At 35.2% G+C, this 16,262-nt stretch overlaps 1 protein-coding gene and 1 non-coding gene across 7 annotated transcripts in view; one reads left to right on the top strand and one right to left on the bottom strand.

Moving 5' to 3' along the window:
- Nucleotides 1-467: 467 nt before the first annotated feature.
- Nucleotides 468-539, bottom strand: trnap-agg (transfer RNA proline (anticodon AGG)). Its single transcript has one exon. It is a non-coding gene; the product is annotated as a tRNA-Pro (tRNA).
- Nucleotides 540-979: 440 nt separating this feature from the next.
- The window catches only part of fam114a1 (family with sequence similarity 114 member A1), a 17,329-nt gene continuing 2,046 nt past the window's right edge, over nt 980-16,262 (top strand). Inside the window, exons 1-12 of one of the 6 annotated variants that reach the window (XM_087236003.1) lie at nt 989-1,020; nt 5,716-6,015; nt 6,103-6,187; nt 6,457-6,638; nt 6,794-7,676; nt 7,740-7,809; nt 8,090-8,306; nt 8,998-9,124; nt 11,808-11,893; nt 12,027-12,212; nt 14,883-15,022; nt 15,114-15,186. In XM_087236003.1, the coding sequence (XP_087092129.1) occupies nt 8,154-8,306; nt 8,998-9,124; nt 11,808-11,893; nt 12,027-12,212; nt 14,883-15,022; nt 15,114-15,186 (765 nt within the window). In that variant the 5' untranslated portion in view covers nt 989-1,020; nt 5,716-6,015; nt 6,103-6,187; ... (2 more) ...; nt 7,740-7,809; nt 8,090-8,153. 6 annotated transcript variants of the gene reach the window in all.

Genomic DNA, 16,262 nt, shown 5'->3' with positions numbered 1-16,262 from the left:
GTAAAACCCAACAGTCAACTTATTAAATGAAATGAGTGTAATCAACTTTTTATCAAATGAAATGAGTGTGGTTAACTCAAACGTCACTGAAAGTTAATTCTACTCATTTAAAAAGAGTTTTGAATTCAGTGTTGAAGGTAATGAGTTAATTAAATACCTCATTATTTCAACTTAAATGGAGTCAGTTCACAGTACTCGTATATATTAGTTTTTCAACTCAGATGGTTTGTTGCAATCAGTTTCCTCAAACTGTTTGAGTTGCCTTAAACTATTGGGTTTTACAGTGTTCAAATTGCTTTGTGTACTCAGATGGATTAAGTTCACAGTACTCATTAGGATTAGTTTTTGAACTTAAATGGTTTGTTGCAATCAGTTTTCTCAAATTGTTTGAGTTACCTTAACTTTTTTGGATTTTACTGTTTTCTAAATATTGAAACAGCCGTACTACTTTTTAGTAGAGAAAAGAAGGGCTCGTCCGGGATTTGAACCCGGGACCTCTCGCACCCTAAGCGAGAATCATACCCCTAGACCAACGAGCCGACCATGTAAGATGACCGGGTAAAAGACATGACGAAAGTTAAGGCAGACCACCGACGGACCAATATCAAATATTTACTCAGTATCAAACGATTAACAATGAAATACAAGTAGTTTGACAGGGATGTGAAAACTTTCTTTTAAAATGTGACAGTTATCTCATTCTTCACGTTATCAGATTTCCCTCTTTGAAAACCAACTCTAAACTTCAACGCCACCTTAAAAGCCGACTTCAACCTTACAAATACCTCACTGTCTCTCTCAAAGAAGGGTTTTAGCCCCACGTGCAGTTGTGTGTAGCACTTTACTGTAGTACATACACGAAATGCGACTGTATTTTGTTCAGTATTTATCTTCTTGTCTCCTGAGTGCCAAAAGTTCAGCTGACGTCACCGGCCACCGCCGCACGCGACCCCGCTGCCGACGTGGCGCGAGCTCGAGCGGAAAGGGTAGCGGGAGCGCGACTGTCTGTCAGCACAACTGGTAAGAAGGGATGATCCCATCAATTTACTTTATTTACACAACAATTAATATATATATATATGTTGGTTTTACATGCGTTTGTTTTGCACTTTAGCATTAAGACTGTCTTTACGGAGAACTTGTCGCGGTTGTTGCCATGTATTTGGATATAATTGTATTATTTGAGTCAAATTCGCCTTAACCGTCGCTTGTAAAGTGCTTGAAACGTATGTTTATATATGTTTACAATGTTTAAATAAATAGTGTGCACTAAAACGAGAGATATATCTATATTAACGAATTAACGATTTGTATAAACATGGGCGTTTAGTTTTTTTTATGGAAATACAGAACTTGAGAAGTCATTACACTGCATTTATGTTACTGCATAGAAACGGTAAGATTTATAACCTGTTGTTTGTAATCTGCTTAAATTTATACATGGTGTATTTTACTTTACTGAACCATTGTTTACAAACTAAAGTTTGAATGAGGTTTCTACGTGTGGAAAATAACCACTAGATGGCGCCGCAATCCGCTTTAAACAAAGGCGCTTGACAGTGTGGCACCATTCAGGGACAGCGCGGCTCCAGCTGTAGGCCTATGTGTGAATGCTTTTCTTTCCACACACACCCACACAAGTACACATACTGTACATTGCATTCAATTCATTAGTCATAATTCCATGTGTAATACACTGTACATTAATAATAAGTCGTACGTGCAATGATAGTTTGTAAAACCAAATCCTAAATTGTGACCCTAGACAACAAAACCAGTCATCAGTGTTTTATTTTAGTGTTTTTTAATTGAAGTTTACATTGGGATGGGATAATATTTAGCAGATTTACAACAAAAATTGCCTTTAAAGTTTTCTAAATTAATGACAATGCACATGGCTCTTTTAAAAATTGAGTTTTGATTTATTCACAGTTGGAAGTTTACGAATTATCTTAATGAAGCATGATCTTTACTTACTATTCAGATGATTTTTTGCATAAAAGAAAAATCGATCATTTTGACCCATACTAGGGCTGTATGACATTGTTTTAGTCTCGATATCGCAATGTGTGCATCTGCAGTAGTCACATTGCATAGACATGCAATGTTGAGTTGACTTTGTAGTTTAATTTTTTCATTTACATATACAAAACCATAAAGCATGCATTGTTTATTTCACTTGTATCTTTGCTTTGTTGCATTTATCCTTGCTTGTAATTTGTTCAATAGAGGTAAAGTTGGTTTTATATTCATATATTTAGACATACTCTTTAATAATATAATTACAGAAAAGTATTCTTTGCAAATTCTAAATAGGGAAATCATATTAGCAGCAAATGACTATCAAAGCACAACATTGTTTACAATGAATTAGATAGTGTTAATGTTGTTTAGAAGTCATACTTGCATGGTAATTCCGATCGAATATTCAACGTAACATAGTAAACAATATAGAGACTGCTAAATGAACGAATGTGCGAATATAAAACCATTTTTACCTCTGTTTATTCATTAAATTTAATACATGTTTCACTGCCCTACAGAATTATCCCGATCAATCAAAATGAATACTTCTGCTAAAACTTTGGACCAATTCTTACTATTAATTAGTTGCTTGCATGCATGTTATTGAGATATTGGCTGCTTATTAGTACTTTTAAACTACATATTCTGTATGATCTTATTCTACATCCCCAATCCTATACAATACCTAAACTACTTTAATAACTATTTATAAGGATCAAATTGGGAGTTTATTATAGCAAAAGTCTGCACTCATTGAACCTTAAAATAAAGTGTGAACAAAAGTGCTATTTAATCGTTTGCTGGAATGCTATAGACAGATACAGTATATCGCAATATATTTTGCAGAAAAACAAAATATTGCAATGTCAGATGTTTCTAATATGGTGTAGCCCTAGCCCATAAAATGTATTTTTAATTCCTGCCAAAAATATATTTATGCAAAACTGATCTTGTAGTTCAGGGTCACATTTCACAACCATAAAACCCTAAACATAAAACAAACAAATTATAAGTTTACATAATTATGTACTGTACTGTATGTGTGTGTTCATATTAACACTGGCTGCATTTGCTGGCGAAAGCAGTATGTGATGAGTGTTAGAGTTCATACCATACTTCATAAGAGGAATGACCAGGGTGATCTGCAGACATTCTGAAGTGTATTTCTAATAGACACCTCACTATCCTATGAGGTCCCGGGAGAGGATTTGTAAATGACAGTATAGTGATGCAACTGATGATGGTACAGTCGTTACAATCATGTATTCATATGCATGGTGGTCATAAAGTTCATGGAGGCCACACAATACGATCTTTCTTTTTGAAATAAGAATTCCATCTCATAATCCCAAAGGAATTCTAATGGAATTCCTGGCATAATTTGGAAGCAAACAACAACAAAACAAATTCCCCAAGAATCAATTACGATCCAATTAGATACACTGATGATGTGAACAAAAGGTTTAAAACAATTATTCTGAACATCGGTTATACAGAAACATCCTAGAAATGGCTTTTAATACTTTTAGGATAAGCTTGAAATGATTATAGACATGATGTTAGCAACCCATAATTTAATTTACCTTATTATACCCTCTCTCAAGTAATTTTAAACCTTTAAAAGTTTTTTATTCTGTGAACATATTTAAGAAAATATTTATCTTTTGGAAAATTAGTCATGTTTTCAACAAGTGAAGGGTGAAACAATGATAGAATTTTAATTTTTGGGTCAACTATCCCTTTGAATGCATTAACACCCAGTGTATTCTGTATGCACTACAAGCTAATTTATACAGATATCTGCATGTTTGAGAAATAGGCCCCTGAGCATCATTTATACGATTCTTTTACAAGTACATAATAATTTTTCTTTTTATTGTGCTTGTGTGTTTTTTCTTATAATCTGTCATTATAAGGGTTTCTGCAAGTCTTAATTCACACTTTCCACAGTTTAAGCAAGAGCAGAAAATCTAATTCATTGAACTGAGGGTTTTATTTGCTGCATTAACTACAAAAATGAATATATTTGACCATATTTCTGTTTTTAGTATAAATGTCTGAAAATCCCTAAATCAGATACAAGTACATGAGGTGCAAATGAGAAAATTAAGTTTAATTTTCGGAGAAATTGAACAAAATGAAGAGAGTTGAAGCCATAATGAGAACAAATGTCTCACACAGGTGTATAAAAATTACTTTTCCATTTGAACTAAGTAGATTTTTTTTACTGCTCACTGGTAAATATGTGTAGTATTGCTTTATAATAAACACTTCATTTTCATCAGTTTCAAAGAAACAACCTTTATTAATGTAATGAAACCTTTAGTGCTGGAAAACACGACAAAGAAGGAAAAGTAAAAGTTATTATTATGGTAGAAGAGTTTTTTCAAACACTCAGATGTGTTTTAAATGAATTAATAAGTAACAGGCATCCATATAAAGTTGTATTTTCAAACTTGGAAGGGTTTCTAATACAATTCATCTTCCTTCAATCAAAATCCTCTTTACATTATTTTAAAGTCCCTGTTTATTTTGCTGGTGCACAATGTTATTCTTTAGATCGGAGATGCCCAAAGTAGGGCCTTCGGGCCAAAGTTGGCCATTGTAACCTTTGAGTCGGTCCACCATCCCATCTGAAAAGACAGTGAGAATGATGGACTGGGTTGGGGTGAACGCATTTCACACAGAGATTGTCATTTCTAGTTTGACGTAACCTTTTTTCTTTGTTTTATTGCTGAGCTACAAAAAAGCAAACTGAAAATAAATGTTTCATTTAAATGTTGTAAATGAATCAGATTTTTTCAAAATGTAAATACTGTCACTCGACAGATGACTTTGCAGATAACATCAGCAAGGAATTCAAGGCAAAACATTTTGTAATTCTGTTATAAATGAGATTGTTTTTAATGTAATAAGTTCTTTATAAAATTTTAAAATTATGTATTACTTAATATAAAGCAATGTTTTCTAGTCATTTTTAAAATATTATTTAAAAAATGAGAAAATTATCCGTGGCAACTATATTTACCTTCTGCACACAATAGCCTCAGTCAGTTTGGTTTTGGCTCTACTCAAGAAAAAGTTTGGGCACCCCTGCTTTAGATAATTAATTAATTATGTGCAAGTTAATCCACAAGTTTTGCAAATATTGCAAGTTAATGAAAATTATTCTTTTTTCGGCAATCTTTATTCAAAATTTGACCATTTGCATTTGAAGTAGAGCTGCAACAAACAACTGTATTTATATTGATTAATTTATTGAGTAATTTATTGATTATTCCGCCTAATCTTAGGGATTCATTTTATTTTTACAATTATTACTTTGGAGTGGCCATCCTTCTTTGTTGACATCAGTTTGGCAGTTTTCAAAGCAATATTTGTAACCATGCCCTTTTTACCATTAGTTTGCTATGAAAGAATGGTGTGCAAATAGAAAGCCACACCCCCTACCAAACATTCAGTTTTAGTTGAAAATACATCAACATACTGAATTAAAACTCTCAGCTTCTTCAAGTTAATGTGGGCTTTAAATATATACTTTGAATTAGCTTTAATAAAATCTGCAGAAATCCTAAATATCCAAGTATTTTGCAACCCTTAGTCAGTCGGTTTTCTGTCAATCATCATCAGCTGCTTACATGCTCTTTTTTTTTTTTTTTTTTACACTGTTTGTTTATCTGCTTTCCTCAGAGCACCATGTCGCAAGACGAGACTGTGGAAGACCTTGCTCTAAAATCTCCCCCTGCTGATGAAACTGCCCCCGTACCTGCAGTCAATACAGATGAAGTCCCCTCCTTATCACAACTGTCACTAGACACACAAGCCTCTGACTCAAGCAGTATGGCTGCAGAAGAGCACAGTACAGCCAAAGATGTTAAAGAGAAGCAAGAACAGCTGCTAGAAGACAAACCAGAGGGTCAGGTGGCTGAATGTGTGGAGTCTGTGAGTTTGGACCCAGATGTTACTCAAGTAGATGCTCAGGGAACAGAGGTATTTAAGCAGTCATAGTAATATTTTGCAGCATTATACAAAACTCTTAATTCAAATACCGTGTCTTACCTGGATATATGTTATTAGGCCTCAGATGAGTCTAAACCTAAAGGCTGGAGTAGTTGGGGATCCTGGGGGAAGACACTTCTGACCACTGCCACATCAACTGTGGGTAAGTGACCAAAGAATTCTGTGGGTCACCACAGATCTTTCTTTCTTTCTTTCTTTCTTTCTTTCTTTCTTTCTTTCTTTCTTTCTTTCTTTCTTTCTTTCTTTCTTTCTTTCTTTCTTTCTTTCTTTCTTTCTTTCTTTCTTTCTTTCTTTGTACAAAACAAAACAATTGGGACTGTAATTTAGGTAATTTGACACTCTTTTGTGTGCATTATGCCTTGCAAAGCAAACAAAACATTAAATAATGAATTTTCTTTTTGTTGTCTTTAGGTCAAGGGTTTAGCTCTGTGAAAGAGAAGGCAGGTGTGGCGTTGCGGATACGTCAGAGCTCAACATGTGAGGAGGCAGAGGAGGCCCATGAGCATTCTGGGACAGAGCAAGCAGAACACGCTCATGCAGAGGAGACGCACAGAGGAGTACTGTCAACCATCAGCAGCGCTGTTCACAACACTGTGAGCCTGCACACATACAGTATTACATACAGCATTACCATCACTGAAAGGCAACAACATCAAACTCTCAACTTCATTCACTCAAGATATATTAATCTGTCATATCCACCATCATATTTATGTTCATACTAATTCATCCTTCTTGCTTTTTTTAGGGAAAGTCAGTAATAACTGGAGGTCTTGATGCTTTGGAGTTCATTGGAAAGAAGACCATGAATGTCTTAGCAGAGAGTGATCCAGGCTTTAAAAAGACTAAGATACTAATGCAAAGAACTGTCTCTCTGTCTCAGGTTAGATGCTCAGCAAATGATCAAATAACATTTTACACCATGATTACATGTCATGTGAAACACCAGGCTAATGCTAATTAATCATTAAAGGAACACTCAAATGACTTTTTCATACTTATTTTAAAATAGGCCCTTTTTTACAAGTTTGACCTTGAGTTTGACTATTGTGAATCTATTCATCCGATCTCCGGGTATGGCGGGAGTACTTTTAGCATAGCTTAGCATAAATCATTCAACTGGATTAGACCATTAGCATCTTGCTTATTAAAAGTTTCAATAATTAAGCTTGACCCCTCTGTATTTACATAATGTATCATATCGACGGAAAATTAAAAGTCACTATTTTCTTGGTTGATATTGCTTGGAACTATACTCTCAGTTCAGCGTAATAATCAAGGAAAGGCACAATGATAACAACAATATTTAAATTCATCTGTATAACTCTAAGGCAGGGGTTCCCAAACTTTTCAGCCCGCGACCCCCAAAATAACAATGCCAGTGACTCGCGACCCCCAATATCCTCTCAGGTGGTTATAAATACAGAAACCTTGCATGCAATGACGCAGACACACCAATTCAATTTTTTAACGTGTGTCAGGGCTTTTAATATGCCAGAAAGTATAACCTGATGTTATAAAATCAAAATGCATCTGACGCTATTGCTGCCTTTAATATAATGTAATTAACCCAGGGGTCGCAATCCAATAGAACTAATAACTACAGTATAAGCTACTATAGTAACTATATAGTATATAATGACTATAAATGACTATAAATGACTATAAATGACTATAAATGACTATTAATATAGACTATTAATAACTATAAATGACTATTTTTATTTTCAGTATAGTTATGGATAAAATATGTTAATTCTTATGGTTTAATAAAAATAAATAGATTTTTGGAAATCACCAGGCGACCCCCCTTCATTGCCCCGCGACCCCTCGGGGGGTTCCGACCCCTACTTTGAGAACCACTGCTCTAAGGGACTTGCAAAATGAGATTTCCCAAACAGTGAAGTGTTTCTTTAACCCACAAAGATCATGTTATATTGTAACTATAATCATGCAAATGCATTATGTTAATCTGCAGACAGCCGACTGCTTTAAGATACTTGCATAAATTGTGGTTTTGTGGGAAAGTCCTGCCATAATTTAGCATATGTTGATAAGACTGGCACTTACTGTGTCTGATCTATGTGCTTTTGCTGTGTTGTCTGCAGATGTTAAAAGAAGCGAAGGAGAAGGAGAGAGCGAGACTGAGCAGTCAGATGGTCACAGAACCAACCGCACACTATGGAATCTTGTTTGATGATTACCAAGGCTTGTCTCATCTCGAGGCGCTGGAGATACTCTCCATTGAGAGTGAAGGGAGGGTAGGTATTACACACCACCAACATTCACCCACCCATAATATCTTTTACCACCAAGAAACAAGCAAAAAAAATGCAGTATTGTCATCAGAAATTAATCTCTAGCCAATATTTTTTTCCTTGTATTTTTGCTCATTATCCAGTAAAATAAACCCTTGTTAAGTTGATTGTTTCTACATAAAGAGGTTTATTTTGCATTAGCTGTCAGCTGACTGATCAGGTATTCCACAATTACAGTAGCAACTCATCAAACTAATGAATTAAATGGATGTAAAATAGTAATCTGAGTTTAGATAAATGTGTTAAGTGTAAAGAATGAAACAGCAGAGTGATATCGCTAACATAAAGTTACATTAGCATGCACTACCATTCGTTTTTTGTCGGAAATTTATATTTTAGTATGCATTAAACTGGCCATAGGTATCAGAAAAGATTTTTAACATTGTTATTTCTATTATATGTTGCTCTTATGAGCATAATATATATCAGAGAATCTTAATATAATAGATATAAACAGCAATCGTAAACAAATAAGCAGCAAATCCACATTTAAAAGGGTTTTGTGATTTGCATTGCAATAAATGTCTTCAGTTTTACTCTTTACTATAGTTTGTATCAAATAAATACAGCATATCTAATAAGTTAGCCATGAAAGGCCTTATTTCCTTTTATTGTGTTACTGTTTTCATTTCAGGTGCAGGAATTCTTATGCTCTTTGGAAGAGGAGGATTTAGAAGTTCTGAAGAAGGATCTGATTGCGATTAAAGAGATCTTCATCAGTCGTGAGGAGGAGGAACCTGAGGCCGCCTCAGGGGAAAACGGTGATCTTTATTCACAAATTCAGTGTTCCACCCCTCTCTGTGAGTCTTCAAAAGCCAAAACACGAGTCAAGGCCAAATCACATTTTGATGTGATCAAATCCTGCACACAATCAAGATCCTGTGCTTGATTAATCTGTATTAAAATTCCTGAATGATTTTGTATTAATCATATAACAACATCACATTCAGTTATTGTATTTAAAAACTAATCTTAGTCAAAGGGATAGTTCACCCAAAATAAAATATGTAATTATTTGCACATTAAATATAAACATTAAAACAGCAGTTGATTTTCATAGCATTTTTTAGTTCTGTTTTGGATCTCAATGACTGCTTCTTTCAATATTCTTCAGAATGTCTTGTTTTGTTCTGAGTAGAAGAAATAAATAGAAATACATTTTTAAAAGACCAGAACCACTTGAGTGTGAGTAAATGGTGAAGAAAAAAGCCTACACGATTAATCGATTTGAAACTTATTTTTTGTTTTTTGAATTTGCGATTTGAAAAGGTGCGATTTTTTAAATTACAAAAGCTGTAAATATTTTGATTAATGCTATGGCAAGGGAGGCGAGCACGAGTAATTAAAACGATCCAACTAACCTTACTTAAAGGCTAGGCTAAATTGTCCATAGTGTATGAATGTGAATGAGTGTGTATGGATGTTTCCCAGAGATGAGTTGCGGCTGGAAGGGCATCCGCTGCATGAAACATGTGCTGGATAAGTTGGTGGTTCATTCCGCTGTGGTGACCCCGGATTAATAAAGGGACTAAGCCGAAAAGAAAATGAAGAATGAATGAGTGAAGGAATGAGATGCATAATAAACAAAAATATTGTCTTTAAAAGTAACAGAAACATCTTGTATATTATAATTAATAAATGAGCCAATATGTTGACTGTAAAATTAGCCAACTGTGGCCGTTTATCTGTATCCATGTCACTCATTGGTGAACAACCCCCGAGCCGCCCTAACCAGTCGCAGCCCTTTCTGTTGTGTGCCTTAACACAATGACTGATTGCAGGTATTTAAAAACTCGTTCGGCATTGTTCAAAAAGCAAGCGGGACTATATTTTCATTTGCTATACATTGCTATAAATACTCATGTTGTTCTGTGCATGCACTTGAGTTTTGTTTGATGCATTCAAAGAGTGTTTTCTTTGAGCAGGTCAAATTAAAGTTACAGATCATTTATCTGACTGCCGTATTAAAGGACAACATTTTATTACAAATAATACATAAATATAACTTCATTCATTTTCTTTTCGGCTTAGACCTTTTATTAATCTGAGGTCGCCACAGTGGAATGACCTGCCAACTTATCCAGCAATTGTTTTATGCAGCAGATGCCCTTCCAGCCACAACCCAACACTGGGAAACACCTATACACTCTTGCATTCACACACATTTACACTGCTGCCAATTTAGCTGCTGCCAATTTAGCTTTTTCAATTCACCTATAGCGCATGTATTTGGAAACCGGAAAATACTCACGTGAACATAAATATAAATATGTTTTTACAAATACTATATTTTAATTCAAGAATTCTTGTGCTGTGGATTAAAATCTAAAATTGTGGATGGAATATGAAAAACGTAACAATCTGAATGTAAAGGTTTTATATATGATAAGATGTTATATACAATTTATTTATTTGATTTTAAATCATTAAATTGTAATTATTTTCTTAATTTGTCATGACAACTGATAACTTTATTGAAAAAAAAAAAGGTTTTAAATAAACAGAAGCAAAGTGTAGCATACTTTGTGATTATTCTTGGTCGTCACATCAGACCTGTCGCTCTTTTATGAAATTATAGTAAATCGCAAATCAAAATTTTGAATTTTGCAATTTTCTCCAAATCGTGTAGCCCTAAAAAACTGTTCCTTTTTGGGTGAATTATTCCTTTAAAATGAGCAGTTATATAATCTACATATAGTTGAAGTCAATGTTATCATTATCCCTCCTGTGATAATATTTGTGATAATATTCCATTTTGTTTTCCAAATATTTCCCAAGTGATGTTTAACAGACAAAGAAACATTTCACAGTATTTCCTATAATATTTTTTCTAGAAAAAAGTTTTCTTTCTTTTAGCATGGCTGAAATAAAAGCAGGTTTTGCATTTTCTGAAAATGTTTAAAGGTATTAAATGTTAATATTATTATGTCAGTATTATTAGCCCCCTTAACAAATGTTTTTTTTTAATTGTCTACAGAACAAGCCACTGTTATCTAATAAATCACCTAATTATCTTTACTTTCCTTGTTAACAGAAAAACTTAAGTCTTTAAATTACACTTTAAGCTGAATAATAGCATCTTGCAAAAGAAGCAGAAAAATATTTTGCCCTGTCATGATGGCAAAAAAGTTATTATAAATTAGTTATTAAAAGTATTATGTTTAAAATTCTCTCTGTTAAACAACTATTGGGAAATATTTTTAAAAGAAAAAATAACAGAAGGGCAAATAATTTTGGCTTCGACTATAATTATTAAGCCTGTGAAATGATAATATAGTCTGTAATTCTGCTTTGAATCACTGTGCTACAAGCCCAATATTGGCGAATTTCAATGAACAAACATTGATCTGATATGACAAGCGACTCAGTCAGAACGTTATAAATATTTCAGTCCTCCCCATTTTTGCTCTTGGCCATAAAATTCATGTGATCTGTGTGTTTCAGCTGCTGATGGAGAGGAGTTTGTCAGTGTTCTTACCGAACTACTCTTTGAGCTCCATGTTGCCGCAACTCCAGACAAGCTGAACAAAGTATGGTCACACTTTCAAACACATTCATGTATATCCACTGTTAATGCAAATGTGTACTTTCTCTACCTTTCTAACACACAGACACACATGTTATTCACAAGCTACAACTCAAATCATACCATGTGCCCTGCAGGCCCGTATTAAAGCTCATGACTGGGTGCAAGAAGTGGAGAAGTCTCAGGAAGCTGTCAAGAGTGTAACGGATGAAGCTTGCCCTGCTCCAGAAAAGGAGGGACCAACAGATGAAAAGAAAGAGAAAGTTGAAGTGGGAGACAATGAGGAAAGTAATGCAAAGGATGTAAAAACAGATGCTGTTGAGGTGAGATGTGTTGTTGTGTTATATATTTAGAGTGCTCAGCAAATATGAGTACACCTCATTTTGAAAATAAATATTTTTATCCATTTCTCAGTGAATATGAGTACTCTATATCTGTGAATTTGAACAAAATAGATTTATTAAACGGGTATATTTATTAAAAAATATTTTAGTCACAGAACATCTTTAGGAATGGAAAGATGCATTTAAATTCATGCAAAATATTGCAAAAAAATTCAAACTACATTTCAACAAAATAGTATAATTTTTTTGATTCTCTTGATTTTTAAAAATTGTATTTAATATTTTATAAATTATATATCAGGTCAGGTGATAAATATATACATTTGGGCTACTAATTTTTGAACCGTTATTGTAAGTTATTTTGTTAGATAAGCTCCAGATTTGGCTTCAGCACTAACTAATGTATATGCACAAAAATAATATTGCAAAGCATCATACAGAAATATTATTTTAAATGAGAGATTTGGGGAGGTGTACTCGTATATCCGGAGCACTGTATATCATGACAAGAATGAAAATAGTTTTAGCGTATTAATGAATATGTGTCAATGTATTTGGTCTTTGCAGACTAAATAGGTGTCAGTAGGTGTATAGACACACTAGCTACAGTATGTTTCCATCGATCTATTTTATGCGCATTTTGGAATATTTGAAAAAAAATGCTTTGGAAGTGACTTTTTTTATTCTCTTTGACATATTTGATGGAAATGCTGCTTAATAAGCAAATGTCTTTACCATTTACTCACACTCAAGTGGTTGTGAACCTTTATGAAAGTTATTTGTTTGACACAAAACTCTGAAAAATGTTGGAAGAAAGCAGCAATTGACTTCCATCAAAAATACAACAGAAGTCAATGGCTGCTTCACAGAATTATTTAATACAGGGGTCTCAAACTCAATTTACCTGGGGGCCACAGGAGGCAAAGTCTGGGTGAGGCTGGGCCGCATAAGGGATTTCACAAAAAAAAGTCCTCAAATGTCATTATTAACAGTTTTAATTATTTCTTCTGAACATGAAGTGTCCTGAACATTAATTCAACATTGAGTGAAGATTATGAACAGTTCTTCTGAACATGGCATCTTTAGCCTACTTCTTGCTGCCAGAGACTTGACAGCGCTTCTTCTCACAAATCTGAACCACATTTGGCTTTAGAGCGGAAGCAGTTGAGACCCTCAGTATGGCTTGAAGATGATCATCATTAAGTCTAGACCTGTACTTTGACTTATTGAAGTCCTAGGGAAAAAAGTGGGGGAACTCACTCAAAACTTCCATTCCCTCACCTAAAAAAAGGCGTATATATGTATAAATAAAACACCCCCACCCCACTCCAGTCTGTACCAGTCTGTATCTACCTATAATATCAATACATATAAGATGCAGGGCAGGCACGTGCACACATAGGGCTCAACCTGTGCAGAGCACATGCCCTTTTTAGTCTTGCATAGAAAGTGCCCTTCCAAAATGATCAAAAGTGCCCCCGCGACGCGACACACCCTCGGTCCCGCCCTTCAGTAGGCGCGCGATAACACCGCTCTTGAGTACGCGCGCGACAACACAGATGATCAGAACGCGCGCGACAACGCGCATTGAGTGACAAGCGCGCTGTGTACGGATAGAATCAGCGGAGCGAGGAGCACTCTCTCTCCCAGCTCCGCTGATTCTGTCAGAGTACAGCGGTCGGCGTGGGCCACAAAATATTGCACTGAGGGCCGCAAATGGCCCGCGGGCCGCGAGTTTGAGACCCCTGATTTAATATATCTTCCTTTTTATTGGACAGATGAAGAAAAAAGCTCAAACAGGCTTGGAACAAGTGGAGTAAAGGATTTTTGGTTGAACTATAATAACTGGAATTAGATTTTTTTTTCGAGGATTGTTCGATAAGTAGAATGTAATGTAATGTAATGTAATGTAATGTAATGTAATATAATGTGTATTTATATAGCGCATTTATTGTGTATGGCCATACACCCAAACCGCTTCACAGTCATGAGGGGGGGTCTCTCCACACCACCACCAGTGTGCAGCATCCACTTGGATGATGCGACGGCTGCCACAGGACAACGGCGCCAGTGCGCTTACCACACACCAGCTGTTGGTGGAGTGGAGAGACAGTGATAGAGCCAATTCGGTGGAAGGGGATGATTGGGAGGCCATGGTCCTAAGGGCCGATAGAGGAACTTTAGCCAGGACACCAGGGTTACACCCCTGCTCTTTCACGAGAAGTGCCATGGGATTTTTAATGACCACAGAGAGTCAGGACCTCGGTTTAACATCTCATCCGAAAGACGGCGCCCACTGACAGTGTAGTGTCCCCTTCACTTTTACTGGGGCATTAGGACTCACACAGACCACAGGTTGAGCGCCCCCTGCTGGCCTCACTAACACCACTTCCAACAGCAACCTAGTGTTCCCTAGTGGTCTCCCATCCAGGTACTGACCAGGCTCAGCCCTGCTTAGCTTAGCGTCTTGGGCTGCAGGGTGACATGGCTGTGACTATTGAATATTAAATTGCATTTATTAATAGTATTTCACAGATAAACATCTTTACTGTCAGTTTTGATCAAGTGATTGCATCCTTGCTGAAAAAGTATTAATGTCTTGCAAAGAAAATGCATTAAATGTATACAACTTTGTTTGTTTGTTTGTAGAAGGTGTATCTGTCATCAGTAGGCAGCCTTGCAGAAGTGACTGCTCGCAGTATAGAGCAGCTGCATAAGGTGGCTGAGCTGATTTTACATGGACAAGAGCTGGAGAAGCCAGCCTGCCAACAGGCCAGCATTCTGGTCAGGTGAGTTCCTCATCCATTTTCATAAGATATTATTAGACTGCATTAGGGAATTCAAATCATTCTCTGTTTATTGACTGTTTTTTATGCTCAGGCTAACCAGTGCCATGTGTAAGGAGGTCAGATGCCTGGCCCGAAAGTTCTCAGATACATTACTGGCAGTAGGGGTGAGTCTACCTGAGCTTAATTTTATTCAAAAACTTGCCTTGTTTACTTTCTTAATGTGTTTATGTGATTTTAAAGGCATAGTTCACCCCAAACTGAAGATGTACACACTATTTACTTGGTTTCAAAGCTTTTTGAATTTCTTTTTTTCTACTGAATACAAAATAAGATATTTGGTAAAATGTTGAAACCTGTAACCATTGACTTCCATAGAAAAACAAATGCCATGGAAGTTAATGGTTGCAGGTTTTCAGCATTTTTCAGAATATATTTTTTTGTGTCCAGCAAAAGAAAGAAACTCAAAGATTTTTTATGACAAGTGAAGAAGGATAAATGATGACCAAGTTATAAATGTTCTCCCATTCATCGGTGGATGATATTGCATAGAAAACAAACCTTAGTTTTTGTCTAAAACTAAATGTAAAGACTAAATAGCTCAGCCTCTGACTTTTTTAAACATGATATCACTTTGTCTTAATTTTGAGCTCTTCTCCTCTAACCACCTATCACAGAGATAGATTATGGTGGTGATCAAACCACTTCATTGAGGACAGCAGGGTTCCATTTAAAACCAAATGAAAAACACATGAACCAGCTAATCAAAGGGTTACTAGAACATGGATGTGTGCTGCACTCTATAGCAATATTTATTTTGTGAACATGTTTCTACTATGACAAAATTAACAACAGATAACAAAAGATGGATTTGATTTAACAATGTTTTACAACAATAGGAACATGACTATTGCGTTTGTGTGTGTTTTTAAACTTATTGTAGTATTGCATGCATTTGCAATTCCAACACATACACTCAACTTTTTTTTACAAGTTATGCTCAGGTTTATTCATATGCGTTACATAAAACATTGGTCAGTGTTTCATCATTATTGCTAACAAACACAGTTAAAAAATGATCAATTGATAGTTTAAGCCTCTGGAGTCCATTCACCATTTTTTGGTTGTACTAATAAGACAAACACATATTTGAAATCTGTAAATTTTCAGTTTTATTTGTGTATATTCATAATTATAACAAACAAAATATATTTTTGTAAAGTTAATAAAACAGACACAGAGT

Source organism: Danio rerio, chromosome 1 (genome assembly GCF_052040795.2).
Source record: "Danio rerio strain M-AB ecotype USA chromosome 1, GRCz13ab, whole genome shotgun sequence".
Lineage (NCBI taxonomy): Eukaryota > Metazoa > Chordata > Actinopteri > Cypriniformes > Danionidae > Danio > Danio rerio.
Note: the sequence above shows the minus strand (reverse complement) of the source record. Positions and strands in the feature narration are given on the sequence as shown.